Raw genomic sequence first — 27,755 nt, 5'->3', positions numbered from 1 at the left:
TACATCAAATCTTGTTTTTCTTAAAGTAGAATAGCTCCCATAGACCCCAGGCCATGGCTCTGTGCTAGGCCTTTCTGTTCATTCATTATCGCCAGTAAGCTTCACACAGTGCCGGGAGGCATGGGTTCATGTCCCTGTGTTCCAGATGAGCAGATCGAAATACACTCTTGCATTCCAGAAATATTTGCTGAGCACTAGCACAAGGTGCCAGACCTTGTACTAAGAATGTGGGAACCCAGCATCAACCAGACAGAGCTGATTCTTGCCCTCGTGCAGCCCACAGTCCTGTGAGGGAAACGTATTAGACCATCAGTCAACCCACAGCCAAGCACTGGCAGACTGCAGTCGGAGCTCGGTGGGGAGTAGCGGGGCAATGTGGTGGAGGATGAACGGTGGTCAGAGGGCTTCTCTGAGGAGGTGTTGCTCAAGCTGAGACCAGAGGGACAAGCCACAGGAAGAGACCAAGGCAGGAACCATCTTACAGTGTTCCAGAAACCGACAGGACAGTGGGGCTGGAGCTGACTGGGAGGGATAGGGGCTGCAAGATAATGCTGGGGAGGCAGGTGGAGGCAGGTGGGGGTCCGTGGCTACAGGCTTTGCAAGGACTTTGCATTTTTTCTAAGAGCAATGGGAAACCAGGGAAGCCTTTTAACGCAGGCATTACAAGCTCTGATTTCAGGTTGTAAAGACCACTCTGGCAGTGCTGTAGAAGGTTGTCAGGAGGTCAGGGTAGCAAAAGGGAGACAGCAGTAAGCCTGCTTAGTTATCTGAGTGCTCTGTGGCTTAGATCTTGGACGTTACCTAGGAGAAATTGCCTCGAGGAAATTGTCTTGGGTTTTCTTTTAAATACTCATTTGATGTGAACATTGAGAACATCATGCCAAGTAAAACAAGCCAAGCTGGATGCAGTGGCTCGTGCCTGGAATCCCAACACTTTGGGAGGCTGAGGTGGGCAGATCTTTGGGAGGTTGATGTGGGTGGATCGCTTGAGCCCAGGAATTCGAGACCAGCCTGGGTAACATAGCAAAACCTCGCCTCTACAAAAAATGTAAAAAGTTAGCTGGGCATGGTGGTGTGTGCTGTAACCTCAGCTGCTCTGGAGGGTAAGGTAGGAGGATTGCTGGAGCCCAGGAGGTCAAGGCTCCAGCGAGCTATGACCATGCCACTGCACTCCAGCCTGAGTGACAGAGCAAGACCTTGTCTCAAAAAAGAAAGAAAGAAAGAAAGAAAAGAGAAGTAAAGAAATAAGCCAGACATCCAGATATGTAAGGACAAACACTATATGAGGGCACTTTGCTGGTGATTTCCAGGGGCTGGGGGAGGGAGAATGAGGAGTTAGTGTTTAATAGGCATGGAGTTTCAGTTGGGAAAGAAGAAAATGTTCTGGAAACAGATGGTGGTAATGATTGTACAACAATGTGAATGTGCTTAATGCCACTGAACCGTACACTTAAAAATAGTTAAGATGGGCTGGGCGTGGTGGCTCACCCTGTAATCCCACCACTTTGGGAGGCCAAGGCGGGCAGATTGCCTGGGGTCAGGAGTTCAAGACCAGCCTGGCCAACATAGTAAAACCCCATCTCTACTAAAAATGCAAAAATTAGCCGGGCATGGTGGCGTATGCCTGTAATCTCAGCTACTCAGGAGACTGAGGCAGGGAGACAGAGGTTGCAGTGAGCCAAGATCACTCCATTGCACTCCAGCAAAACTTCATCTCAAAAAAAGAAAAAATTAGTTAAGATGGCAAACTTTTTGTTATATAGATATTACCCCAATTTAAAATCCTCATTTGATCACAATGATGTTTATTGTAATAGCAAAACATTAGGACATATCCCAAATGTTTATCTATAGAAGATTAGACCAAAATCATGGTCTGTTCATACAATACAGTACTATACAACAAGAAAAATGAACAGGCCTGAACTGTACTTACCAAAATAGATAAACTTTTATTAATAAAGGATACATTTAGGTGAGAAAAAGCACTTCAGTATGAAATAAAAAAGCACTTCCAATGGATGTCATTTCCTTAATGTTTAGAGGGGCACAACGCAATTTGTAAAAATTCCGGGATGCTCATTTATTAAAGCTGGTAGTGGCATCTGGATAGGGTTTTGTGAATAACTCCATACTTTTCTGTATGCTTGAAATATTGCATTTTGAGTATTTGTAAAGAACCAAAAATCCGCACACAACGCATGCATTTTATATCCATCTCCATCATATATAGCTTCATTTGTTTTGATATCAAATAGAAAGATTGCTGGTCTTCAAAGGACTCCACAGATAAAAGTAACAGAGAGATGGCAGATAGTGGAAGATACTGGCCCTGTTGCAATAAGCAAAATATAGAGATGAATCTCTAAATGTAACTCTGATTAAGTAAGAATTGCAATTCAAAGCATACACAGACACTGGATGGTCTTCAGTATGTCCAAAGAACAGAGGTAAGGTTGGGGGTTTTATTAGAAGGAGACATCATATGTATTGTGTTGAACACAAACTCCTTGGCACTAGACAAGCTTTTGGGAGCTGGCAAACTCTGGCTGGTGAGTGATGGTGCTATGTAAAACCAGCCTTGGAGTCACAGTAGGTTGTTTCGGCAGTTGCTAGGTAAAACTGGTCTTGGAATTACATCAGCCTGTTTCAGCAGCTGGCCTTGTGGAAAATTTAATTCTTGGAGCAGGTGCTAGGTGCCCTGAGTGCTTTTTCCCCTGGCCCTTCAACTCTGATTTAGTTGGGTGTGACAAGTATGACCCTATTCATGTAATCAACTTTCACAGCCCCTTATGAGACTGACTGAGCAGTCAGGAGCTGTTAACTGCTGTTTGTAATGATTCATCCTGGGAGGATGAGCCGTGTTTGTGTGGCCCCATGACCCTTGTGTCTCAGTGGTCACATGCTCCAGTGTGGGAAGTGGGGTCCTGCAAGTTCCTCTCCTTCCAGCTAGGTAAGGCTATGGTCAGCACCTAAAGAGTAACCCAGTCACAATGGGCAGCGCTGCTTTCCTGGAGTCCCTGCCCCTCCACTGAGGACCTCCACAGGCCCTGTTTGTCAGAGTAAGAGTGGGTCAGGTCCAGCGGACGATGTGTGTGGCCACCCCCTGCAAACGGTGGTCCTCTGCTGCCTCCTGCTCCTTGTACCTGCACCCTTCCCCCTCAGGGAAGAAGACACTTTTGAACATACTTCTGCAGGCCCATGTTTGGTAAATCAAGTCACAAGATTATTGACTATCAGAGCTAGTCAGAGAAGGGTCCATGGAGACCCTGTCGCCCAGCTCTCTCAGTTTACAGAGTTAGACACTGAGCTAGGCGAGGGGGTAGCAGATGCCACAACCCAGGCCCCTACATCCTGTTAATAGGATATCATCACGTCAATCCACCTGCCCCAGGTCACACCATGTAGTGGACTGCAACAGGGGAGTTTGCTAAAGTGATACACAAAATATTTAAGAACCCAGGCACAGACCAGACACAGTGCATGCAGGTGGTAGTAGGGAATGGGGTCCCAGAGGTTCCCTCCTGAGCCAGAGGTTAACCATTTAGATTGTGGAAAGGCCCATGGGGTTATAGGCTCAGGGCAATGGCTCTTCACCATTGGTATCAGGAATATTTGACAATGGGTGTGATGTCCCAACGAGGTTACTTAGAAGCAGTCCTTGCATGTCCCTCTGGTCAAGTGAAGACTCGATGCTCTGTTTCATACCCTTTCTGTCCCCGGGCATTGGCTGGGCTCTGAGCTCACTGGCTCGTCTTTCTTCTCTCCACCTGCCCTGACCCCGGCCGCTGTGCCTGGCACTGACCCACCCATGGCAGTGCTCTGCCACCTGCGGAGAGGGCATCCAGCAGCGACAGGTGGTGTGCAGGACCAATGCCAACAGCCTCGGGCAGTGTGAGGGGGATAGGCCAGACACCGTCCAGGTCTGCAGCCTGCCCGCCTGTGGAGGTGAGCCAGAGGGGATGGGGAGGCCAGGTCCAGTCCCTTGGGACCAAAGTCCCAAATACTAGAATTGCTTCTCCCTGCTCATAGGAAATCGCCAGAACTCCACGGTGAGGGCTGATGTCTGGGAACGTGGGACGCCAGAGGGGCAGTGGGTGCCACAATCTGGACCCCTACATCCCATTAACAAGATATCATCAAGTAAGTACAGCCTATGGACCCTACCCGGCTCCCCAGACCTTTCAGTGGCCCTCGTGTTGCAGCATGGGCCACGCAGTGGAACAAACCCAGCTTGTAACTGTGTGTGTGACCTTCACCTCCCTGGGCCTCAGATTCCTCAGCTGTGAAGTGGGGAGGAGGCTCTGCTGGTCCATGACCCCTTACCTGCAATTCCAAAATGTTTATTTCTAAGTTTGGTGCAAACCTACCTGGCAGCAAAATCTGACCTGAACTGATGAGATCATTTATTCTTTTGCTATAGAAATGTCACCATATTTAGTTACAAGGTGATATCTCAGGCTCCACTGAGGATGTTCTATAATATAAACACAGAATATTAATTTTCTGATCCCCAAAGTTCTGAATTCTGAACTATATCTGGTTTCAAGATTTTCAAACAAGCAATTATAGATCTGAGCTGCCTTTATAGGATTGGTGAGAGAATTGGATGAGAGAACGCATGCACTCCTGTCTGGCTATCAGCTTCCAGTAACAATAGGCCTAGCAATTTCTCTCAGCCCCATGATTCAGTTCATCCTCCCATCTTTCCATTCATCCACCCACGGATAAATATTTACTGAGCATCTGCTACGTGCCAGCCTGTAGATTCTTCACCCCTTTCCTAGGTTCCATCTCTCTTTTCTTTCCTCACCCTCCTGAGGACCAGGGTCTGGCAAGATGAGTAGCAGAAAGATCAAAGACCCTAACTCCCAGTTAGAGGACCAGTTGGCTGCAAATTTCTTAACCTCTCTGAGCTTAGTGACCTCATCTGTAAAATAAGGTTCTGACTAGATGTCCTCAAAGGACCTTCTACCTCCCGTCTTCTACTTTTCTGCTCCTAGGCTGAGGTTCCCAATGGGGGAGTCCCTGGGTTTCCTGCCCTTTTCCTTCCCAAAGTTAAAGGACGAGGCCCTGATTCTGGTGCCGGAGATCTGGCGCCATCTAGAGGCCACTGGCTTTCCATTTTTCTCTGCTCTTTCTCTTGTTCCCCTAAGCCTGCCCCTCCACCTGTGTCTCTCTCTTTCCCTCTGTTCCTCCCACTCTTCCCACCTCCCTCTTTCTCTCTCTCTCTCTCTCTCTCTGGCAAAAAGTAGTAGAAAAAAAAGCTCCTGCCTTCACATTCTGTCTGGAGAAACCTACATGGAGTTATCACAGAAAGGTGTGATATTTTGGGCAAAGCCAACTAGTGTAGTGAGCACTTACCTTTGCCAGGTACTTTAAAGATGTTATCTGCAATGTGATTATTCATTGGTAAGGGTCAGCATCAGCCCCATTTTATAGGTGAAGAAACTGAGGCTTGGAGGGTTTAAGTGACTTGCCAAAGGCCCCACACTTTTAAGTGGTAGAGCCTGGATTTGAACTGAAATCTGCTTGATTCCAAATTAAGCAGTAGCAGTCTTAATGTCCGGATGTGTGCTGACTGTGGCAGGATGGTCAGTCTGCCTGTCCCAAGCATGAGTTGCCTGGGCTCTAGCCTGACCCTGGCTGGAGTGGGTCAGGCATCTTGGGTTGTTTGGGAGGGGCTAGGGTTCCCACTTCTATCCAGAGCAGCTGCAAGTTAGAACCACCTGGTGGTAGGCCACACCCTAGATTGTCCAGTGTGTGGGTGAAGGAGACGGCATCCCCAAGCATTCCAGTGTGCAGCAAGGCTGAGGGCGAATGGTGAAGGGCCAGGGTTCTCAGATGCGCCCACACGTGGAGTCCCCTGGAGGGCTTGTGAAAGCACAGCGCTGAGCCCCAGCCTGAGTTTCTGATGCAGTAGGACTGGGTGGTGCCGGAGGATGTGCATTGCCAGCAAGCTTCCGGGTGACGCTGATGCTGCGTGTGGGGACATCACTTGGAGATCTGCCGCTCTAGAGGATTTTAGTTCCTCTTCCACATAGTCAGAGCTCACTGTCCTGTCAGGCGGCTCCATAGCTCACCCTGGGAAAAAGCTTTACAGTGGGTCCAGCAGGGGCGGGGGGTGGAGGGCAGGCAGTCAGTGGGTGAGTGGGAGGCGAGGCCACCTGACTGACAGGCATCCCCACGTTGCTTCCATCCTTGTGCTGTGTGTGCAGCGGAGCCCTGCACAGGAGACAGGTCCGTCTTCTGCCAGATGGAAGTGCTCGATCGCTACTGCTCCATTCCCGGGTACCACCGGCTCTGCTGTGTGTCCTGCATCAAGAAGGCCTCGGGCCCCAACCCTAGCCCAGACCCTGGCCCAACCTCACTGCCCCCCTCCTCCACTCCTGGAAGCCTGTTACCAGGACCCCAGGCCCCTCCAGATGCTGTGGAGCCTCCTGGAAAGCCAACGGGATCAGAGGACCATCAACATGGTGGAGCCACACAGCTCCCAGGAGCTCTGGATACAAGATCCCCAGGGACCAAGCGCCCCTTTGCCCCTGAGACACTGATCTCTGGAGCATCCTGGAGCATCTCCCCTACCACCCCCGGGGGGCTGCCTTGGGGCTGGACTCAGACACCTATGCCAGTCCCCGAGGATAAAGGGCAGCCTGGAGAAGACCTGAGGCATCCAGGCACCAGCCTCCCTGCTGCCTCCCCCGTGACATGAGCTGTGCCCTGCCATCCCACCGGCACATTAACACTCTGTGTACTGCCCCACGACCCCCAGCTCAGAGGACACACACCGCAGGGCAGGCGCAAGCACAGACTTCATTTTAAATCATTCGCCTTCTTCTCGTTGGGGGCTATGATGCTCTTTACCCCACAAAGCGGGGCGGGAGGAAGACAAAGATCAGGGAAAGCCCTAATCAGAGATACCTCAGCAAGCTGCCCCCGGCGGGACTGACCCTCTCAGGGCCCCTGTTGGTCTCCCCTGCCGGGACCAGGGTCAACTATTGCCCCCTCCTCACAGACCCTGGGCCCGGGCAGGTCTGAATCCCGGCTGGTCTGTAGCTGGAAGCTGTCAGGGCTGCCTGCCTTCCCGGAACTGTGAGGACCCCTGTGGAGGCCCTGCCTATTTGGCCCCTCTCCCCAGAAAGGCAAAGCAGGGCCAGGGGAGGTGGGGGGCTGTTCACAGCCAGGCCCAGAAGAAGGGGGCCTGGGAATGTGGCATGAGGCTTCCCAGCTGCAGGGCCGGGGCCGGTGGGACACAAAGTGATGTGATTGCAGGCCCAGCCCTGGCAGCCGAGAGCTCCGTGCAGTTCCTCCAGCCGAGGCCAGGCAGCAGAGGCCAGTTCGTCTTTGCTGGCTGGAAGATGGTGCTCATGGCCATCCTCTGGCCCTGCAGATGTCACTTGTGTTACTTCTGGTGACTCCAGATTACAGACTGGCCCTCAATCTCACCCCCAGCCCACCAGAGAAGGGTGCTCAGGACACCCTGGACCCCAAGTCCTCAGCATCCAGGGGTTTCCAAACGGGTGCTCACCCCCTGGCTCAACCAGGATGGCGACTTCAATGATCACTCTCAGCCTGGAAGGGGACTCTGTGGGACACAGAGGGGACACGATTTCTCAGGCTGTCCCTTCAATCATTGCCCTTCTCCAAAGATCACTACTGCTGGAGTCAGGCATCTTCGTCTCCTACCTGGCTCAAGCTGGGCCAGAGTGTGTGGTTCTCCCAGGGGTGGTCGGATCCCAGGACTGAGGACCAGAGTCTACTCATAGCCTGGCCCTGGAGATGACAAGGGCCACCCAGGGCAAGTGCCCCAGGGCAGGGTGCCAGCCCCGGCGCAGTGCTGGGGTGGGGAAGACACACTGACCCACGGTGCTGTAAGGGCCTCAGCTGGGCTCAGCTGCTGGCCATGCTACCTCCGAGGGACAGGTAACAGCCTTAGATCCTCTGGCTCTCAGGAAGTGGCAGGGGGTCCCTGGACACCACCAGGGTCTTGGAGGATGTCTCCTAAATTCCTGCCGGGTGATAGAGGTGCTTCTCACTTCTTCCTTCCCCAAGGCAAGGGGGCTGTTCTGAACCAGGCTGGGGGAACACGAGCAGTGGGTCCCTGGCCTGTAACCCGTTTGGAGAGTGGAGGTCCTGGGGGGCTCCCTGCCCTCCCCCTGCTGCCCTCCCCTCCCTGGGATGCTGGGGCACACACGGAGTCATTCCTGTAAGAACCAACCTGGCCTGTGTTAAACTCTTGTGCCTTGGAAATCCAGATCTTTAAAATTTTATATATTTATTAACATCGTCCTTGGACCCCAAAAAGTTGTGTGTGTGTTTCTTTTTCTCTTTCTGATTTATGGGAAGGGGATAATGAAGCCAGAGCTCGAAGGCTGAGGGCTGGGCTGTAGCAAGAGAACTGGGTGTGGGGGCACAGCTCACTGCGGCTGTCTCCTGTCCCTCCACCTTTCCACCCATGCCCTGCTGCGGCATTGCCAGGTGGGACAAAGGGCTGCCACTGGTTTCTTGGCTACTGAATCTCCTGCTTCCCTGAGGCCCAAGTTGCAGGACAACACTTCATTTCAGGTTAGTGCTTCAGGAGAAAAAAAATCTTTTGTGATTCAAATTTGTGAAATTCTCAATCTGTTTAAATGCAACTAGAGGCCAGTGGGGCAGAGTGGCTCATGCCTGTAATCCCAGCACTTTTGGAGGCAGGAGTTCCAGACCAGCCTGAGCACTATAGCAAGACCCTGTCTCAATGAAAAATAAAAAGAACATTAGTCAGGCGTGGTGTTGCACGCCTGTGGTCTCAGCTATTTAGGAGGCTGAAGTGAGAAGATCCCTTGAGCCCGGGAGTTTGAGGCTACACTGAGCTGTGATTGTGCCATGGCACTCCAGCCTGGGTGACAGAGTGTGACCCTGTCTCAAAAACAAAAAAGAGCAACAAGAGGGGCTCTCTAAAGGATTCCTAACAACCACAGAACAAAGAGATCATCATTGAAAGCAAAATGACTACAACCACTTTTGCCTTCTAAGCAGTGGCAGAATTTGTGTCATGGAGTAAAAGAATCTACACCGCTGGGCACTGAGAAAAGGTGAAGCCAGCAAAAGGGCCTCCTGTCATTATATGGAGCCTACTCCTCCCCTTAAGGCCGAGGAGAAAATGGTTTGGAGACTCCTACCCCTGTAGGGGTGGGAACACAGAGAGGGCAGCCTCTCCATCCATCTTTGGCTGGGGGCTTTTTAGGATGCAGGTTGTCTAATATGTCTAAGGTTCAATTAAATTTGTGTTGCCATCTCCCCAAACATCTGGAAATGTCCACTCCCCAAATTAAGGGCTTTTTATGGGTCAGGATTTTTGCTTGTTTTGGTGGAAACTGAGAAAATGAAAGGATTCACGGGTGAAGATAGAGGAACAGCACCAAGGGCCCTCTTTCCATCACAGCCTCTGAAACATCCCTCACTTCCCATAGGAGCCCACTGGGAAAGGCCATATGGGAATGGTTTTACCCCTTCCTGCCCTAAACTGTGTCCTGTTTGGAGTCTGGTGGGTGCAGGTGCCAGGGTGCCAGACTGTCTGTCTCTTCCCTGGAGGGGATTCTCCAGGCCGCTCTGACTTCAAGGCTGTATCCACACCTGCCCCACGCTTGGCAGAGCCCTGCCGCAGTGACAGCCAGGTACCCAGAGTCTAGCCTATCAGCCCCCACTGGCTTCCAGAGCCCTTGCCCTGGTCTGCCAAGCTTCCTCAAGCCATAGCCAGGGGCCAGCACACCTGTCATTTTGGAGGAAGCCCCCTGAAGTTCCAGCATCTCCTTGCCCTTGGGGTCAGTAGGGACAGTGCTGCACAGAGTCCTCCTTACCCTCTTGTCCAAAGAGCCTGGGAAGTCCTCACCATGGCTGTCCTCTGTGTCCAGATGGCCTCCTTGAGGTTCCAGCCTATGACTTCATTTGGGCTAGTAAGGCATGAAAGCTCCTGGAGGGGAAGGGATCGGGGGATGGCCAGGATTCAGGGAGAGCAGGAGACTTACCTTCCCATTCCTCCAGAGGAGAAGAGGCGCAATTGGAGCCTCGTCATGTTCCTGGAAAATAGACTGGCCTCTGGGCCCTCTCTTGATTTACCCTCCTGGTGAACCTCCAGGCCTTCCACCTGAAATGATACAGCAGGCAGGGGAAGAGAGGAAGGCACAGAGCCTGGACCATCTGACCTGGAACTCTGTGGGCTCTTCCAAAGAGTCCCTGCTCCCTACCTGGCTTCAGGAGACTGAAGGCTTGGGGGAAGGTAGGGGTGTGGGGTAGGAGGGAAAGAGCAAGAAGCGGTGGAAATGTAGCTGGGGCAGTCCCAGGGACCCAGCTGCCATGGATTAGAAATCTCTGGGGCCTACACCACAAATCTTCTCCTTTAAAAACTTATGCAAGAAATATATGCTCATTATTGAAAAATTTTACAACCTGAGAAAAAAAATCTATAATTCTACCTAGCAATAACCACTGTTAATAATTTGGCTATCCATTCCAGATGTGTGCATGTGCAAGATTGTGCGTGTCTATACACACACACACACACACACACACACACACTGGGTGGATATTATTAATACTATATGCATACACATCATCTGGGATCTGGTGGATAAGCTCCCGCTTCTACCACCCCTACAACAATATAATACGAACACCTTTCCACAGTGAACTACGTTGAACTACGTTTTTGGTTTTTTTTTTTTTTTTTTTGAGATGGAGTTTCCCTTTTGTTGCCCAGGCTGGATCTCGGCTCACTGCAACCTCCACCTCCCAGGTTCAAGCGATTCTCCTGCCTCAGCCTCCCCGAGTAGCTGGGATTACAGGCATGTGCCACCACTCCTGGCTAATTTTGTATTTTTAGTAAAGATGGCGTTTCTCCATGTTGGTTAGGCTGGTCTTGAACTCCCAACCTCAGGTGATCCGCCCACCTCAGCCTCCCAAAGTTCTGGGATTACAGGCATGAGCCACCATGCCCAGCCACATCTTTTTTAATGACTGCACAGTACCCCACAGTATGGCTAGATGACCATTTATTTAACCAAATCCCCCAGTTCCATAAACTTCCTGTACAGCCTGTGGAACCATGAGCCAATTAAACCTCTTTTCTTTATGAATTACCCAGTCTCAGTTAGTTCTTTATAGCAAAGTGAGAATGGACTAATACAGAAAACTGGTACCAGAGAAATGAGGCATTTTTATAAAGATAACTGAAAATGTGGAAGCAACTTTGGAACTGGGTAACAGGAAGAGGCTGGAACAGTTTGAAGGGATCAGAAGAAGACTGGAAGATGTGGGAATGTTTGGAACTTCCTAGACACTTGTTGAATGTTGTGACCAAAATGCTGATAGTGATATGGACAGTGAATTTCAGGCTGAGGAGGTCTCAGATGGAGATGAGAAATTTATTGGGAACTGTAGTAAAGGTCACTCTTGCTAGGCTTTAGCAAAGAGACGGGGAGTATTGTGCTCCTGCTCTAGAAGTCTGTGGAACTTTGAACTTGACACAGATGATTTAGGATATCTGGTGGAAGAAATTTCTAAGTAGCAGCGTTCCAGAGGTATCCTGGCTACTTCTAACAGCATATACTCATATGCATTCACCAATATATGGTCTGAAATTGGAACTCACATTTGAAAGGAAAGCAGAGCATAGCAGTTTGAAAAATTTGTAACCTGACCGTGTGGTAGAAAGACCCACTTTCTTGGGAAAAATTCAAGCCAGCTGCAGAGATTTGCATAAGTAGAGGAGCCAAGTGTTAATAGCCAAGACAATGGGGAAGATGTGTGGAGGGAGTTTCAGAGGCCTTCATGGCAGCCCCTCCCATCATAGGCCTAGAGGCTTAGGAGGTAAAATGGTTTCATGGGCTAGGCCAAGGGCCCCACTGCCTTGTGTAGCCTCAGGACATGGCACCCTGAGTCCCAGTCACTCCAGCTCCAGCCATGACTAAGGTCCCCAAATGCATCTCAGGCTGCTGCTCCAGTGGGTGCAAGCCATAAGAAGCCTTGGTGGCTTTCATGTGGTATTGGCCCAGCAGGTGCACAGAGGGCAAGAGTTGAGGCTTGGGAGTCTCTGCCTAGATTTAAGAGGATGTATGGAAACGCCTGGATGTCCAGGCAGAAGTCTGCTGCAGGGGCAGAGCCCTCATGGATAACCTGTACTAGGGCAGTGCAGAGGGGAAATGTGGTATTGGAGTCCCCACACAGAGTCCTTACTGGGGCACTGCCTAGTGGAGCTGTGAGAAGAGGGCACCGTCCTCCAGACCCCAGAATGGTAGATTCACTGATGGCTTGTGCCACGTGCCTGGAAAAGCTGCAGGCACTCAATGCCAGCCTGTGAAAACAGCCAAGTGGGCTGTACCTGGCAGAGCCACAGGGGTGGATCTGCCCAATGACTTAGAAGCCCACTTCTTGTCTCAGTGTAGCCTAAATGTGAGACATGGAGTCAAAGGAGATTATTTTGGAGTTCTAAGATTTAATGACTGCCCTTCTGGGTTTCAGACTTGCATGGGGGCCTGTGCCTCTTTGTTTAGACTAATTTCTCCCATTTGGAATGGAAGCATTTACCCACTGCCTGTACTTCCATTGTATCTTGGAAGTAACTAACTCACTTTTGATTTTACAGGCTCATAGGAGGGAAATTCTAACATATACTGCAAGATGGCTGAATAGTGAGGACATTATACGAAATGAAATCAGCCAGTCACAGAAGGACAAATACTGTATGATTCTACTTAAGCGAGCTACCTAGAGCAGTCAATTCCATAGAGGCAGAGGGTAAAATGGTGTTGCCAGGGACTGGAAGAGGAGAGAATGGGGAGTTATTGTTTAATGGGCATAGTGTTAGCTTTGCAAGATGAAGAGTTCTGTGGACAGATGGGAGTGATGGTGGCACAGTGATGTGAATGTACTTAATGCCACTGAACTGTGTATTTACGATGGTAAATTTTATGTAGAAAAATACACATAAAAATCAACTATTGGATGGAGAAGGAATTTCATTGCTTCACATATGGGGAAGGGTGGAGAAGAATCAGGAGCCTTGAGTGCGACTATATCCAGGACTTTGTCCCCATGGAACAATGATGGAATCCTCTGAAACTCCAACCTTCCTTCCCCCACAAAAAACATTTCCAAGGACAGAATGTGATTGGCCCAGCTTGGGTTACATGCTTATCCTACCCCTGACCAGTCCTGTTAATACAGGAGGTAGAAAGAAATTATTTAGGCTGATAGTGAGGGCAAAAGAATCCTCGGCAGAGCTTCCCTTTTAATAAAAAACAGCCCAATAAATTTTTTTTTCTAACAAAGAGCAGCCTGAAAAATCGAGCTGCAAGCATAGATAAGCAAACTGGAAGCTTGTACAGGGGAATGCTGGCAGCTGTGCCAATAGAAAAGGACTACCTGGGAGCCAGGCATGTCCAACATGGAGGCTCCAACTTCCCTTTTTTTTGTTATCATGTGTACAGTAAAGGAATGGGCAACATGGCACAGGCCAGGCAGAGTCCTGTGTAATAAAAGATTAGGGTGAGGGTGGCCAGAAATTATCACCTTATGCAAGTGGCACACCTAGCCCTAACCAGTTTTTCGTGCCCTATGCAAAGGCACACATGGTCCAACCAATCTTTCCCACTCTGTGTAAATCAGACACCACCTCCTCAACCTCATCTATAAACCCCCCTGCATTTCACCATGGAACAAGCAACCCATTTCTCTGGGACCCCTGTCTGCAGCAGAGAGCTCTTCTCTTCCTTTCACCTATTAAAACTTCCACTCTTAACCTCATTCTTTGTATGTCCGTGTCCTTGATTTCCTTGGCTGTGAGACAACAAACCTTAGGAATCACCCTAGACAATGAGGTTGCTTCACTGTGCGAAGGGATGGGGGGTTCTGGTTGGACAGTGCTAGGTTTCACATTCCTGGACAGCCAAGAACAAGGGCTACCTCCATGGCTAAGGAGATGGAGTCCCAAGTAGGACCTAGAGCCTTCAGAGAAAAGATGAAAGGGAAAATCTGTCTCCATACTTCAGGGAGAGAATCAAGGGAAAGGGAGAAGAGAATCTCCAGGGCCTGGAGACACAGAAAACTTAGGAGTGACTAGGAAGTGGCCATGGCATCCTGAACCCAATGAGAAATCACTCGGATACCCAAGAGGACAGGGAGCACCCTGGGGAGCAGGGCCTAGAGACTGTCCTGAACATGGCCACAACATTCTTACATGCACTGCCACTGGGGAGACAACCCCGGTAGAAGAGGGGCGAGGGCCTTTAAAAACAAGGTGGCTTAATGTTGAACGTGAAGCTGTTTACTTAACAGCAAATCCCTATCCATCCACTAATCTTGATTGAAGCCTGCTGCACAGAAAAGTTTTGTGTGAATGGAGTATTTGGGAAAACCCAGAGGTACGGAATCCATCTGAGTGAATGTAAGGTAGGGTAGTGTTGCGAAGAATAGAATGTAGCCACAATCCATGGAACTAAGTCCACTTACTTCATGATCTAAGCCAGTAAAATAGCAGCTCAGAGCCACAGGGGACCATGACCTTGTAAATCCTCAATGCCTCCTCCCACCCCAATTTTCCAGGGAATTTGCAGAAATGTCATGGAAGACATTTGGACTTCCCAGAGAGTCTTCTCTAGATCTTATGATTTCAGAAATGTAACCACAGCTTTTGGCTAGGATGGGTAAGGCAGTAGAATACAGTTTTGTTTTGTTTTGAGTTCTGAGACGGAGTCTTGCTCTGTTGCCCAAGCTGGAGTGCACTGGCATGATCTTGGCTCGCTGCAACCTCTGTCACTCAGGTTCAAGTGATTCTCCTGCCTCAGCCTCCTGAGTAGCTGGGATTACAAGCATCCACTACCATGCCTGGATACTTTTTGTATTTTTAGTAGAGATGGTGTTTCGCCATGTTGGTCAGGTTTGTTTTGAACTGCTGACCTCAGGTGATCTGCCCACCTCAGCCTCCCAAAGTCCTGGGATTATAGGCGTGAGCCACCGCACCCAGCCAGAATGCAGTTTTTAGGAGCAGGGATTCTGGAGCCAGACATCCAGGCTTTGGATCCTGGCTCTGCCACTAGTTAACTGGAAGACTTCAGACAAGTTGTTTGACCTGCATGTATGTAGATATGTACTGCATATAAAGCACATATGTGCTCATCACCAGCTTTTACCTAAGTCGCTACCTCTGTGGCCAGCACACACAAAAACATAACTCAATAATTGGCAACAGTGATCATTCTAAGGAGGCCTGCATGTTCCCCGACCTCTGCTCTATCCTACCCAGAGTCCTGTGTGTCTTAGCTCCAGGAGGGGCAGAGCCCCTTTCTCAGGGTGCCCCAACTGCCATCTGCCCTTCAGTTCTCTAGAACATAAAAGAACCAGGGAAGCCCCAAGTGGAGGTAGCACTTGGGCTTTCCCATGGGAGTGGGGAGTGGGGATGGTTGCCTGCAGCCCATCTCTCTCCTGGAATCAGTGACCCCAAGCACAGGCCTCCCACTGCTAGGAAAGCAGAACTGTCTTTTCCCAGGGAAGACAGGTTTTATTCATTAGACTTTTCATGGTAGGGAACCAGGTACTGCTATGAAGGTGGTGGAGACAGAAACACCCCTGAACCCTTAGGGCTGCTCTTGAGCAAGACAGGGGAAGGTGTTAGGGCTCCTCAGCTCTCTGCCCTCGGCTTCGATGTCTTCTCCTCTGTGTTCTGGCTTGAATGCATCCGGAGGACTTGAGCTTCTCCAATGTACTCTAGTGGGAGGAGAGACAGCAGGCAGGAGAGGACCGGGAAGGCGGGGCCCCCACCTGGGAGCTGCAGGTGGATGTGTGGATGTGTGAGTGCTGAGGGGGAAGGCCTGGGTCATGCCCAGCTTCTGCTCTCAGCTCTGCTGGTGACTGAGGGGGGAATTCAACCTGAGAGGAATGGAGCGAATGGAATCCAACCTCTCTTCTTTCAACATCCAAGTAGCAAATATCAATGAGATGCCTACTCTGTGCCTCTCTGCCAGGCACTCTGGACTCTTGATGGTCTAATCAGGGAGAATAATATACATTGAGGATGTGTTTCCTCTTCTCTCCCCTCCAGCCTGCTGCCACCCCTGCCCCCTACTCTTGTCTAAGGCACTGGGATGACTGCAGCAGCCTCTCCTGGTCTCCCTCACCTATTCTTGTCCCCCATAGTCCATGCTGCACACAGTAGCCAGAGGGGGCAAGCGCACCCTGCTCGTAACCCTTATGCACCCATGCACACACCTGGCCTTTACCGCAGGCCAGCTCCTCCCACCTGTCTCATCCCTTCCTTACCACTGTCCCTCACCCAGAAGGCCCCAGCCACCATGGTCTGCTTGCTTTTCCACCAGCACACCAAGAGGTGGGAGCTTTGCTGGTTGGCTCTTCCTAGACTTGGGCAGAGCTGTATCTTTCCTGCCGTTCAGCTCTAGGAGCCCTCTCCCCACCTGCCAGTCCGTCTCACCACTGACCACAGAGCCCTGTTATTCTCCTTACAGTATCTGTTGCCACTCCTCCCCAGGTGTTTTAATTTGTTGTCTGTATTCCTCCTTGCTGGGATGTAAGTTCCGTGACAGCAGGAACTTGTCTGAATTCTTCGTCAATGATCCCCAGAGCTGAGCACATCGTGGGTGCTCAATAAATATTTGTTAATGAATGAATATGAATAAGTGAATGAATAGAGGAAATGAGCAGCTTTCTCGGGCAGGGACTCATCTCCAAGTTGACTGGAATCCCCTGAGAAATCCAGCCAGAGTGGGCCTTGGTGAGCCCCCCGAATGACCCACTACTTGGAATCTTACCTGGTTTTTCACTTTTTGAAAAAGGTGACATCTTCGTTTTCTTCGGGGATTGACTGTGACCAAATACAAAGAAGGGGCTGGGAAGGTCATGCTGGAAACCTGACCCCACAGGTGGCAGGGGAGACAGGGAGGTGGGGAGGTGGTGCAGGTGCAGTCAGCTGTCTGCTCCAGGGAGAGGCAAGAGTCACCCCTCCTGGAGGACCAGAAAACATCTGTCCATGGCTAGCACCCAGGTGGCCTTCCTGTGTCACCCCAGGCCAGACCCAGACAACTGCGGCCCTGCTGTCTGCAGTTAGTTCCACTGGGAAGCAAGGCCCTCCTGTCCCTGGAACAATAAGGCATGGACTCTGCATCAGCCCTTCCCCTAGCCCTCACTCACTCGCTCCACTGGTTTCCTTGTGGACTTCCCTTTGAGTGGGCAAGACAAGAACCCTGCGTCTCGAATGAATTAAAAGTATGAAAGATGCTCTTTTGCCTTGTATTGGGCTTTACATCTCCCCCTGCCTCTTTATGTGCCTGATGTTATTTTCCCTCCCTACAACTCTGGGAGGGGGCTTCTGAGAGATGGATGAAGCCGATGATCGCAGCCAGGAGGTGGTTTGCCCAAGGTCACAGTGGAGCCTGTCTTCCTCACTATGCCGTTCCTCCTCTGCTCTCTCAGAGTGGAAGGGAACGCCAAGTCCAAGGCCATGCAAGAACCCATGCCTTCAAGAAACCTCAGTCCACCCCTACCCTTGCTTCTTCTCAGCAAGCCCACCCATGCTCCAGACACCCCAAACTTGGCATTCCCCAATTGTATACCTTCTTGACTTCCATGCCTTCGCCCCGGCTGGTCCCACTTCCCAGGATGACCTTTTCCCACGCTTTCATTTACTCAATCAAATCCTACCCCTCCTATCAGTGTTTCCCAAACTCTGTTGGAAACACTCAGGTGACTGTTGAAAATACAGGCCCCCCTGCTTCACCCCAGCCTGCTACGTTAGAATCTTTAGGGGTCTGCATTTTTAACAAGCTCCCAGGGCAACTCTGAGGGCTGCTGGCCTTGGGAGTCAGTCGGGTTTGAGTCTGAATCCCAGCCCTTCTGCTGACCAGTCAGGTTACTTTGGGAAGGCCATTCTATTGTTCCTGAGCCTCAGTTTTCCCATCTGTAAAATGGAGCTAATACTGCCTCAGTGGGTTGTTGGATGGACTAGAAAAACGTGGAACACCCAGCAGTGTCAGGCAAACTTATTGCTGCTCAGTGTGGCCTTGCTGACTCTCAGGCTCCACTCACCTGCTTTGTGAGGCCTCCTCCAGTTTGTAATTAATCTTTCTCTTCCAGCCACCATGGCACTTAGTACTAGTATAAAAGCACTGCCTTGTGTTAGCATTTTGTCTCCACTCATGTCTTCCCATAGACCAAAGAGCTTCTGAAGGACTAGGTGTGGCTAGACCAGCCCTATCTGGTTAAAACTGACACTAGTGGCCCCCTTGGGGTCTCCCCACCCCTTGCAGTTTGGGGGCTGGTCTGGCTGTGTCGGCCTTGAAGCAGCTTGGGCAGCACTGGAAGGTCCCTGGGGGAGGGGCTGAGCCTCTGCCTCCAGGACAGACTGTCAGCCCAGGCCCTGGCCAGTGCCAGGCTCCCTTCTCTAGGTCCCACTGGCCTCACCTGGGAGGACAGAAGGCTGCAGAAGGTCAGGGGCGGGGTGGGGGCCCACCTGCAGGGTGGCTCTTGCTTCTCTTGAGGAGGTTGGTGCACATCTTGGAGCTGGTTTAGGAGCTTTTCTGTAGGGATGGAGACTAGGGGCTGGGGAAGGAGCTGAGCCACTGCTGTCTGCAAGAGTCCCAGAGCAAGGTCTTTTTCTGAAAGCACAACCCGGGGGCAGAGTCCTCAGCCCCCAGCCTGCTTCCTGCCCCTGTGGTGGGGCCAGAAGCAGGGCCTCCATCCAGGGCAGCTTTCTCTAAGCATCCCAACTTCTGCCCTCGGGTCCCCTCGGGAGAGCTCCCTCTTCTCCCCTGGCCCGTGTGTGCAGAGCCCCTAGCCCTTTCACATCCCTGTCCTGCCACATGAGGATGTGTATGCCTTGTCCTCGGCCCTAGCTGGCCCTCCTGCCCACCATATCCCCAGGCCCACGCTGGGAAGTCTACTGGGGACGTGCTTTCCTCCTCCTCCTTCTCCTGCACTCTCCTGTCCAGGAAGTCTTCTCCAATTAGCTTCCTGGTTCTCATCACTCCTCACCCTTCTACTCAGATGCACCCCCCACCCACTGTCCCAGTGTGTCCATGTGTGTATTCATGTGTTTATGTGTATACACGTGTGTAGCCCTATGTGTGTGCACTTGCACCCGTATGTGTGGGTCTCCCACTGCAATGTGTGAGGGGCTGTGTCTGCTAAGTACAGTCTTTGGATTTTTTCCTCCCCGGTGTCTAGGCCTGGGGTCAGTGTGAAAGAGGAGCTGAGGTAAGGAGCAGGGGTAAGGAAATCCTGCTGAGGAACTGGGGAGGAGGAAGCAGAGATGCTGTCCAGCTGGGACGGGTTAGTTTGGGGCTAACCAACTAGAGAAGGCTCCGTGGAAGGCCCCCTCCAGGGTAGGAGCTGAGTGACATTTGAGTACTGTAGAACCAGAGATCAAGGGCAGGACCTTGGCAGCCTCCACTGAGACAGCACTGCGGGGCTGTGTCCTCACCCTTGGGCGGAGCGTAGAGCAGCCAGAACTGGATCGCGCTTAGCGAGTCTGTTTCCAGGATCTGACACAGGAGCTCCAGGACCTGTGGGCAGGAGGCCAGCACATTCCAGCCAGGAGTACAGGCACGGAGTACAGGCACATGTAGGTTTGGAGGGCACCAAGGGGACCCTTTCCCCAAAGTGGGCTCTCAGAGGTGTCTACTGGGCTGAACTTGCCCCTACAAGGTCCATGCCTTTCCTCCACATTGGCCTTTGCACTTAACAGAGGGCTTTCTCTCACGACTTAACAGAGGGCTTTTCTGTCCAGGTTAAGAATCTTCCTCCTGGACAGGTGGAGAATCCGAGGCCCTGAGAGGGGATGCTAGCAGGAAGCTGGTGGTAGAACGCGGCCTCAGCGGAAGGCTCTGTGGACCCCACATCCCTGAAGCCTGCTTGGCTGGTTATTCCCTAGGGCCCCTCACTGGGAAGCCCAAGGTCAGAGCTGGCCAGTCAGCTCCTCAGAGACACACCAAATCCCACATGCCCAGGGCCTTTGTGTGGGGATTTCAGGAACCCCACGGTATGCCACACCCCAAAAGTCCCAGAGTCTGGGGATGTTGGAAAAGGGGTGGGGGAAGCCCAGAGAGCAGCCTGAGGGGCAGCACAGGCCAGTTCTGCAAACTGCTTAGCACCGGGCTCCCTCCTGCAGAGCTGTGGGCATGCTTGGCTCCTTGCTGCATCCTCAGCCTTTGACATCTTTGCTACCTCTGGGCTCATTTTCCCCTGCGTTCCCCAGTCAGTTAGCATCAGGAAAAGATCCAGCTCTGTCTCGGATGGGCTATGGGGGCTCCCTAGGCCAGACTGCTGCTGGTGGCTGTGGCTATGGCAGGCTGGAGTTGGGGCCCGAGGTGAAAGGTGGAAGCCCTGGAGTCCTAGGAAAGTGAGGCCCCCTCAGCTCTTGGTGGTCAGTCATCCCAGGACCTGGAGGGGCCTGTTGGTCCCCAGCAGGTCGGCCTCATCCTCAGCAGAGCGGAATCTGGGCTGGGCCTCTCTCCAGGCCTCTGCCTGCTTAGGGGCCCACCCTCGCCCCCAGATGCCCACCCGCCGTGCTAACCCACCCTGACCTGCCCCTGCGCCCTTCTCCATTCTCCATATCCAACTTACCTGCCCTGTGCCCCCTCCCCACAGGACCCGAGAACCTAATTCCAGGCGAGGTGAGGATGCCCTATGGTGGAGAAAGCACCTTAGTCCTGGCTATGCTGCTCCGTCTCAGGGGACCTGGCCCATGGACTATCACTTGGCAGGGCCTCAGCCTCCCCATCCGTGGCATGGGGGTGCCAGACCCTGTCTGCTCTATCCACTTTGCTGCACTGTGGCAAGGTTTCAGAGGGAGTGTGTGCCTGACAGCGCTGGTCACAACGAAGGTGGCAGGATGCTGGCTCTACCTCTGGCCTTTCTTGGAGGACATCCATGCATTTTCACAGGGACCTCTGATGCCTTCACCCACTGGGATGAGGCATGGACTCATCTCAGGCCTTGCTGGGGAAACATGAGCATGGTGGGCTCTGTGCTTACTGAAGTGCAAGCCAGGTCCCTCTCTGAGTGTGGACACTAGGCTGGGCCTAGCCCTGCAGGCTGTGGGGTGTGGCCTGCTGTGGTGGGCAGGACCTCCTTCTTCAACCCACCATTGCAGCTCCCTTCACTAACTCAGCAAATGCCACAGCAGGAAGGGACCCTCGATAGCAATGCGTTCGTGCTTCCAGTGGCTAGATCACAGAACTAGGGCCCAGGGAGGGGCAAGGACTCACATGGAAACCCAGAGGCAGCAGAGGGTCATAGCCCTGGCTGCTGGCTCCCCAGGGCTGGAGTTTTCTGGTCTTAACAGTCCTAGGCATCAGTAACCCTGGGAGGGGCCTTGCCCTAAAGCGGTTTGTAGGACTCCTAATGTGGAGAGCCAGGAGCCTGGGAGCAGAACTGGGTCCTCACCAGCAGCTCCTGATCCTGAAGGGGGAAGGCCTGGACTCCTTCATCTCTGCTGGAAGACTGACTCTGCTGGCCCTGGTGGGATCTGCGGCGGCCAACAGCCCGAGTGGAAGCGGGGATGAGCCTCCCAGTCTCCGCTGAGTACTTTGCGCCCTGCTCCCGCAGAGGCTCCTCCTCCTCCTCCTTCTGCTGAGACAAAAGTGGCCAGAGACTCCAGGCAGTCAGCAAGAGGGGAGGAAGAGGGCCGAGGGAAAGAGAGGAGCAGGATGCCGGGTCATAATCCCAGGGCACTTTGCCCTCCAAATCCCAGCATCACAGCATTGCCAGGGTCCTAGGGTATCATCCAGCTCTGCCACTCACTCCCTGCCACCTGCCTTACACCCCCTCCTTGGGCATCCCCAGCCCACTCTCTGGCAGTCGGCCCTTCCACTATCAGCTATCATGCTCAAACTAGCAAAAGCTCTTCCTCCTGAACTCAGTAAAAATGAGAACAGGTGGTTCTCATTCTTCCTCCCAGGCAGATCCTCCCTGCGGCTCCTCCCCATAGCCATCAGAGATTTGAAAACAGCATCCTGCACCAAGGGCCCACCGCCTACCTTAATTCCCAGCTCAGCTGCCCCCAGGTCTGTCCCAGAGAGGCCTGGGGCCTGGGGCCTCCTGCTCTTGCAATTCCAGTTAAGACTGGTAGTATCCTTCCCCCCATTTTAAAGATAGGAAAACAGAGACGCAGACAGCTTAGCTGAGTTGTCCTGAGTGCTGCAGTGAGTAGCTGTGAGCAGGAATGAGAAGCCGGGCCTCTGCCTGCCCACTCTGGTTGCCCAAGACAAGGGGCAGGACCAGACTGTCCTAAGAGCAATTCCAGTCACCTTCGAGCTGCCTCTCAGGTGAGTTTACTGTTTTATCATCAAATGGCACCCATGGGGTCACCTCTATCATGTTTGAAAACCTTCTGAGATTCTCTGCTCCTTATGTGATTAGATATGAAAAAGTTTGGAGATTAAGAACAAGCTGCTCCTCCCTACATTCAAAGTCTGCACCCCGCCCCTGCCACCTTTTCCATTGCTGCCCACTTACAGCCTGGTTTCTGACGGTGCCCTGCATTTGCCAGCTTTTGAGCTGCTGTGCTAGGTGCCTCTGCTCGGAACTCCTCAGTCCCCTTGTGAACATCTCACTTAGATATCGCAGGCCCCCAAGTGCTGCCTGTCCTAAAACCCCTGCTTGGATTTCTCCACCTGGGTGTGCTCTCTCCCTCACTGTGACCTTTCCCCTGATGTTTGTAAGAATCAGTGCCCCCTACCCCACCTCTGGTAGGCTGAACTGACTCGGGAGGGATCTCGTTACTCAGAGAAGGATCCGTTTCACCTCTTCCCAGACTAGCTCCTGTGTTCCACACCCACCTCTTTCTTCTTCAGCTCATCCTCCTTGGTGAAGAAGGCCACCCGGGAAGCCAGGTCCTTTAACTCCTTCTTCCAGGCTTCTGGGAGGAGGGGACAAGGTCCTGCCAACGGAAGTCAGAGGCCCTCCTCCCCTCCCTGTGCCACCAGGCCTTGGTAGAGGAGTCTGCTCTCCTTCCTGGCCTCCCTGCCTGGATCTTAAAGGGAAAGGGGCAGGCGGTGCCCTGGAGGGAGAAGGCTCTGGATTCACACCATGGGTGGTGGTTGTGGCAGTGGGTGGGGTGTGGGGATGGGACGTTGCTTTCCTTCTAGCAAGGGCTGATGTGGATGTCCTAGCCTGTGCATTTCTAGAGGATGCTGGAGAACATTTGGTTACCTGTGCCAAGATGCACATGGTTTCATCTAGTTTGGTCTCTTTTAGGTCCCTGAGGCCAAGACTGAAGCTGAGGAGATAGGAACGGGCCTGTTACTAAGAAATCGAACTAATCCCTGGAGAGGGTGGCAAAGAGAGCTGCAGCCAGCCTTCCAAGTCTGTCTGCCCTACACCGGCAGCCCCAGTCCCTTCTCCAGGATCTCTCCCCTGTCCCCACCAAACTGGCTTCCAGTACCTCAGTCAAGGAAAGGATAACGCTGGGCAGAGCGGAGACCTCTGGAACGCCAAGCCAGCACTGTGGCTGATCGTTCTGGTTGGCGAATGCCTGAGCACACCAGTTACTAAATATTTTCTATAGCATTCTGGCCTACAGCTGCCAGTCACACGACTGCAGGCTCAACATCTGCTTGCCCTCTGCGTGTTATTACTCCTCAAGCACCTCAAATCCAAGCAGGGGTGCATTTCTGCTGGCTAGGACTTGCTGGGTGGGGAGTAATGCAGAGATTAGGCTATCCAAGGAAAGGGGAGAAAAAGTGGGTTCCCTCAACAGACCTCACTGACCTAAGAGCGATGGCCCTTTCCTTCTGGGCACCCACCCAAGGGAGGCACCCTTGGGGAGAGGCATGAGCCCCAGGGTAGAGGGAGGTATGGTCCAAGTACCCACCAGAAGAAAGCTGGGGGTTCCGATTAGACTGTGGGTCTCCAATGGGGGCAGAGACGGTTGGCATCCCCATTTGACAGCCGGAAAAGACAGTTGACTCAGGCAAGGGGGCTGGAGAGTCCCTGACGACACAAACAGGCTTCCCAGTGAGATCTGCAAAGGGTTAGAGGTTGTGGGAAGGGAGGCTTAGGTGGATCTTAAGAGTTCCAGGAGGCTGGGAAGAGGCTGAAGGGCAGGGTGATTCCAGCTCCACCTCTTCCAGTAACCACAGGCTGATAGATTATCAGAGCTGGGAGGGCCTTGCAACCACCTAGACCAGAGACCACCTCACCCACAGGGGGAACTTAGAATGGACAGGGGAAGGGCCTGTTCAGGGCCACACTGTGAGTTGGGCAGAGGTGAGACAAGAACTTAGGCTTCCTGGGCCCCCAGTCCCGAGGATCTTCTGATTTCCTATGACAGGGCAACAAACTGCTGATGTGAGTACACAGGGGTAGGTAGGCAGCTTAAAGATGAGAATGCTGGGGCAAGGGCATTAAGTCACAGTTCGTGATGGGCGAGGCCCGGGCTCACATCACAGGGAAAGAGATTGAGCCACACTCTCTACAGAAAACTGCTATCAGTCAGCCTGTGCAAGGCTGCATGCAGGGCAGCCTGGAGGTAGTGGAGGCCATTTACACATGAGGACCCTTCTGGCTAACCCTGGGTGATTATTATATCAGTATTGATAGTGAGGCTTGAAGACCGGCCTGGTGAGGACCTAGCAGGGCTGCTCGCCCCTCCCTGAAACACTTCCCTTTTGGTGCCAGGACCCCTCGCTCTTGTTCCGGCTCACTACCTCTCCTCATCTCCCCTGCTGACTTCTCATCTTCTCAACCTCTTAATCTTGGGGTCCCCAGGGACCTATCCCCAGGTTTTTCTCTCCTGTACCTACAAGGACTCCTTGGTGATCCTACCCAGGCCCGCCACTTAAAACACCCCCTCTCGAATGACTCTCACGTCTGTGTCTCTGCCATGAACTCCAGATCCGACTGCACCCCTGCACCTCCACCTAGAGGTCTAGAAAGCATCTCACGTCACCCATCTCCCACATCCAAGACCAAACCCCTGACTCCCCGCCAGCCTGCACTGGCCTTTCTGCAGATTTCCCTGTCTCAGTCAATGTACTCCAGTTTCCCAGGTGTTCAGGCCAAATATCTGTCAGTCTTGCCTCTTCTCTTCCTCTCACTCCACTTTTAATCAATCACCGAGTCCTACTGACTTTACCTTCCACGTATCTCCAGGATAGAGCCATGGAGTCTTCCACTTCTAGCCCCTGGTCCAAGCCACAGTTAAGACAGAGGCCAGGATGACCTTGCTATAACATCTCACTTCCGTGCTCTCAGCCTTCCAAGGGCTCCAGTTGATTCAGGAAGGTGGCTTAATGGTGACAATAGTGGCCCAAATGCCTAGCTGACTTGGGCCCACTGTCTCCCTGATGCCTTCTCCATTCTTCTCTCCTACTTTACTCCAGCCACACCAGCTCCTGCTTCCTTGCTGCTGCTCCAACAGAGTGGGAGCACTCTTGCCTTCCGGCCTTTGTTTTTGCTGATATACCTGCCTGAGACATCCTTCCCCCTGCTGTGTGCACAGTTCCTATGTAGTTCTTCGCTCAAATGTCTTGTTAATGGCCATGTCTTCTGTGACCACCTTTTAAAAACAGCAATCTTCCCACTGCAGCCTGGACACTTGACACCTTCCCCATCTCCCATCCCTCCCCACTGGAGGTCAGTCCAGGAGGGCGGCCACCATGTCTGTCTTGTTCACTGTTGTATCCCCAAGACCTAGAAAAGTGCCTAGCCCGTAGTTCACACTCAAGAAATATTTGATGGCTGGCTGGGTGGCTGAGTGGCTGACATGGCCTAAGTTAGAGGACTTAGAGAACAGAGCACTGCTCCAGGACAGAACTTATCCCTTTCTCTGATTTGTAAAATGGGAGAACCCAGCAGTCAGGGGAATCCTGTAGGGAACCTGTCACCCACCCTTGGAGGGCTTCTCTCCTGCCCACCAAGTGCAGTCCTGGCTGGGTTCTTGGCAGCCCTGGGATCCTGGCCCCCCTCTTCTCTGGGCCCCAGCCTGGAAGCGGGCTCTGCCATCAATTCTTCCTTCCCAGTTCTCAAGACCATTTTGTGATACTCCCTCTGTTTCCACCCCAACCAGCCGGGCCTTACCTTGGATGTGGGTCACATGCTGAGGGTGTGGGTGGTGCCGGGAGAAGAAGGAGTGGTGACTGAGGCGTCCAAAGCAGTAGGTGCCAGGAGTTTGGGGCTTGGGGGTCCTCAATGCCTGGCGGATCTGCTTGAAATCCACAATCCCTGGGATCACCAGTTCTTTCTGTGGCCGACTGTCCCCGGGGCTCCTGGGCTTGCGTCCTGACTTCTTCTCGGGTTTCAGCTTAGCCTTTGGACTGAAGGAAGAGGTTTCGGGAGAGGCTAATGGAGCCTCCTCTGGCAGTGGGCCCACCTGGGCTCAGAGCTCAGTGCTTATGACAGAGCCCCTTCCTGAGGAGCTCTGAAATCTGGTTTCCTGGGTTTCACCACCACCCCCATAGCACCAAAAGCTAGGCCTCCCCTAGAGTCCTTTCCTAACTGCTACAATCCTGTCCTGGTTAGTCTTCCTTATCAGGGAGCTAGCATCCATTTGAGGGAACTCAGACTCTTCCAGCACCCCAGTTTTTTCCCAGAGACCATATCTGAAACCAGAAAGAGAAGCTGCAGACCCACCTATTCATCAAAATACCCAGGATGGAGCAAAGTCACCTTATATACATCCCTGGGGATGGGGCTGGTCCCAGCAAAGGCCTCCCCCAAGCCAGGCTATGGACAGCCCAGAGGCCAGCTGTAGGCTGCCATCCTCCCGCACACACTCAGGAGCGGCCTTGGCTCAGACTCAGCGTCCAGAAGCCAGAGCTGAAGCTTAGGCCAGACCAGACCAGCAAGTTCTGTTCCCATGGGGGTCCCTCCTAGGAAAGGAAGAGATGATGCAGCAGCTACTGGGGCCGCGACGCTGAGGGAAGCTTCAAGCTCTGTTTTGCTTTGCTGGAGACAAGCCAGCTCGGGTCCTCTGTCCTCTACCCCACACCCCTCCCCTTCCTGAGGATGCTGTGCATCTGCCCTTGGAGGAAGGTCAACATCAGCAAAGGTGGCCCACTCCCCACTGGAGGCCTGCTGGGACCACCTGCCTGATCGCTGTCTGCATGCCCTTCTCACGGTGGCCCTGGCTGAAGGGAGTCTTTTTGGAGTACAGATGGACTCTGGATGTGCTAAGCAAGGTGTGCTGCCCCTGGACCCTCTGAGGACTCCACTGACCTGGCCCCTGAGTTTCCTGTTCCATTCTCCATTTGCCTCTAAGGGATCTGGGGCTTAAAGAAATAAAGCAAACCTTCTCTGAAAGTTGCAGTTAGCTGTCCTCTTCTACCCCCAAGTGACGGAGGAAATCACCTGCTAAGAACCCCTGGAACTCCTCTGCTCAGTGCTTCTGGCCCCTGCCCAGGAGGGGCAAAGCCCATTACCTGGGCTAACTTGGGCCTGAGGATCCACTGGGGGGTCTGGCTGACTGGCCGCAGAAGTTCAGTAAGAACCACCTCTCTTGAACTCCTAATCTGTTGAGATCCCCCAAGGCCACCTTTGTCTTCCACCCTGCCCTACCCCAAGCCCTCCTCAGTCAGCAGGGTGGGCATTTGGAGCCTCACCTCATCAGTGGATATTCAGCCAATTGAACATCTGTAGCCATTATATGCTTTCTAACAGACTAAAGGCCAGTGCACTTAATACTAGTGTTGAAGATGCAGAACAGGAACTCTCACGAACTGGCGGTGGAAGTGTAAACAGGAACAGGCACTTTGGGGAGAGAAATGGTAACA

At 52.5% G+C, this 27,755-nt stretch overlaps 2 protein-coding genes across 39 annotated transcripts in view; one reads left to right on the top strand and one right to left on the bottom strand.

Annotated features, from left to right (window-relative positions):
* Window positions 1–8,304, top strand: part of ADAMTS14 (ADAM metallopeptidase with thrombospondin type 1 motif 14) — an 88,314-nt gene extending 80,010 nt beyond the window's left edge. For all 3 annotated transcript variants that reach the window (XR_012417833.1, XM_005565621.4, XM_005565620.4), the window contains 3 exons: window positions 3,819–3,948; window positions 4,033–4,143; window positions 6,219–8,304. Coding sequence is in view for 2 of the 3 variants with exons in the window: in XM_005565621.4 (XP_005565678.2) it covers window positions 3,819–3,948; window positions 4,033–4,143; window positions 6,219–6,712 (735 nt within the window). In the remaining variant the exon portion in view is untranslated. The remainder of the gene's footprint in view (window positions 1–3,818; window positions 3,949–4,032; window positions 4,144–6,218) is intronic.
* Window positions 8,305–15,493: 7,189 nt separating this feature from the next.
* TBATA (thymus, brain and testes associated) lies at window positions 15,494–26,706 on the bottom strand. 36 transcript variants are annotated; one of them, XM_045400118.2, is made up of 10 exons: window positions 26,653–26,706; window positions 26,065–26,300; window positions 23,858–24,007; window positions 22,824–22,924; window positions 21,430–21,615; window positions 20,608–20,668; window positions 19,466–19,547; window positions 18,497–18,641; window positions 16,800–16,852; window positions 15,494–15,741 (listed from the first exon to the last, which is right to left on the bottom strand). In XM_045400118.2, exons 1-9 carry the CDS (start codon window positions 26,661–26,663, stop codon window positions 16,808–16,810), a joined length of 1,017 nt encoding a protein of 338 aa, XP_045256053.2. In that variant the 5' UTR covers window positions 26,664–26,706; the 3' UTR covers window positions 15,494–15,741; window positions 16,800–16,807. The 36 variants fall into 36 exon arrangements, 31 of the variants coding, with proteins under 31 accessions (XP_045256053.2, XP_005565669.2, XP_005565671.2 ...); XM_005565612.4 differs by lacking the exon at window positions 20,608–20,668 and having other exon boundaries at window positions 21,430–21,612; window positions 26,617–26,706; XM_005565614.4 differs by lacking the exon at window positions 20,608–20,668 and having other exon boundaries at window positions 22,824–22,903; window positions 26,617–26,706.
* Between the last annotated feature and the right edge of the window lie 1,049 nt (window positions 26,707–27,755).

The sequence above is a fragment of the Macaca fascicularis genome, chromosome 9 (assembly GCF_037993035.2).
Source record: "Macaca fascicularis isolate 582-1 chromosome 9, T2T-MFA8v1.1".
NCBI lineage: Eukaryota > Metazoa > Chordata > Mammalia > Primates > Cercopithecidae > Macaca > Macaca fascicularis.
The sequence above is the reverse complement of the archived record's forward strand: the minus strand, read 5'-3'. Positions and strand labels throughout refer to the sequence as shown.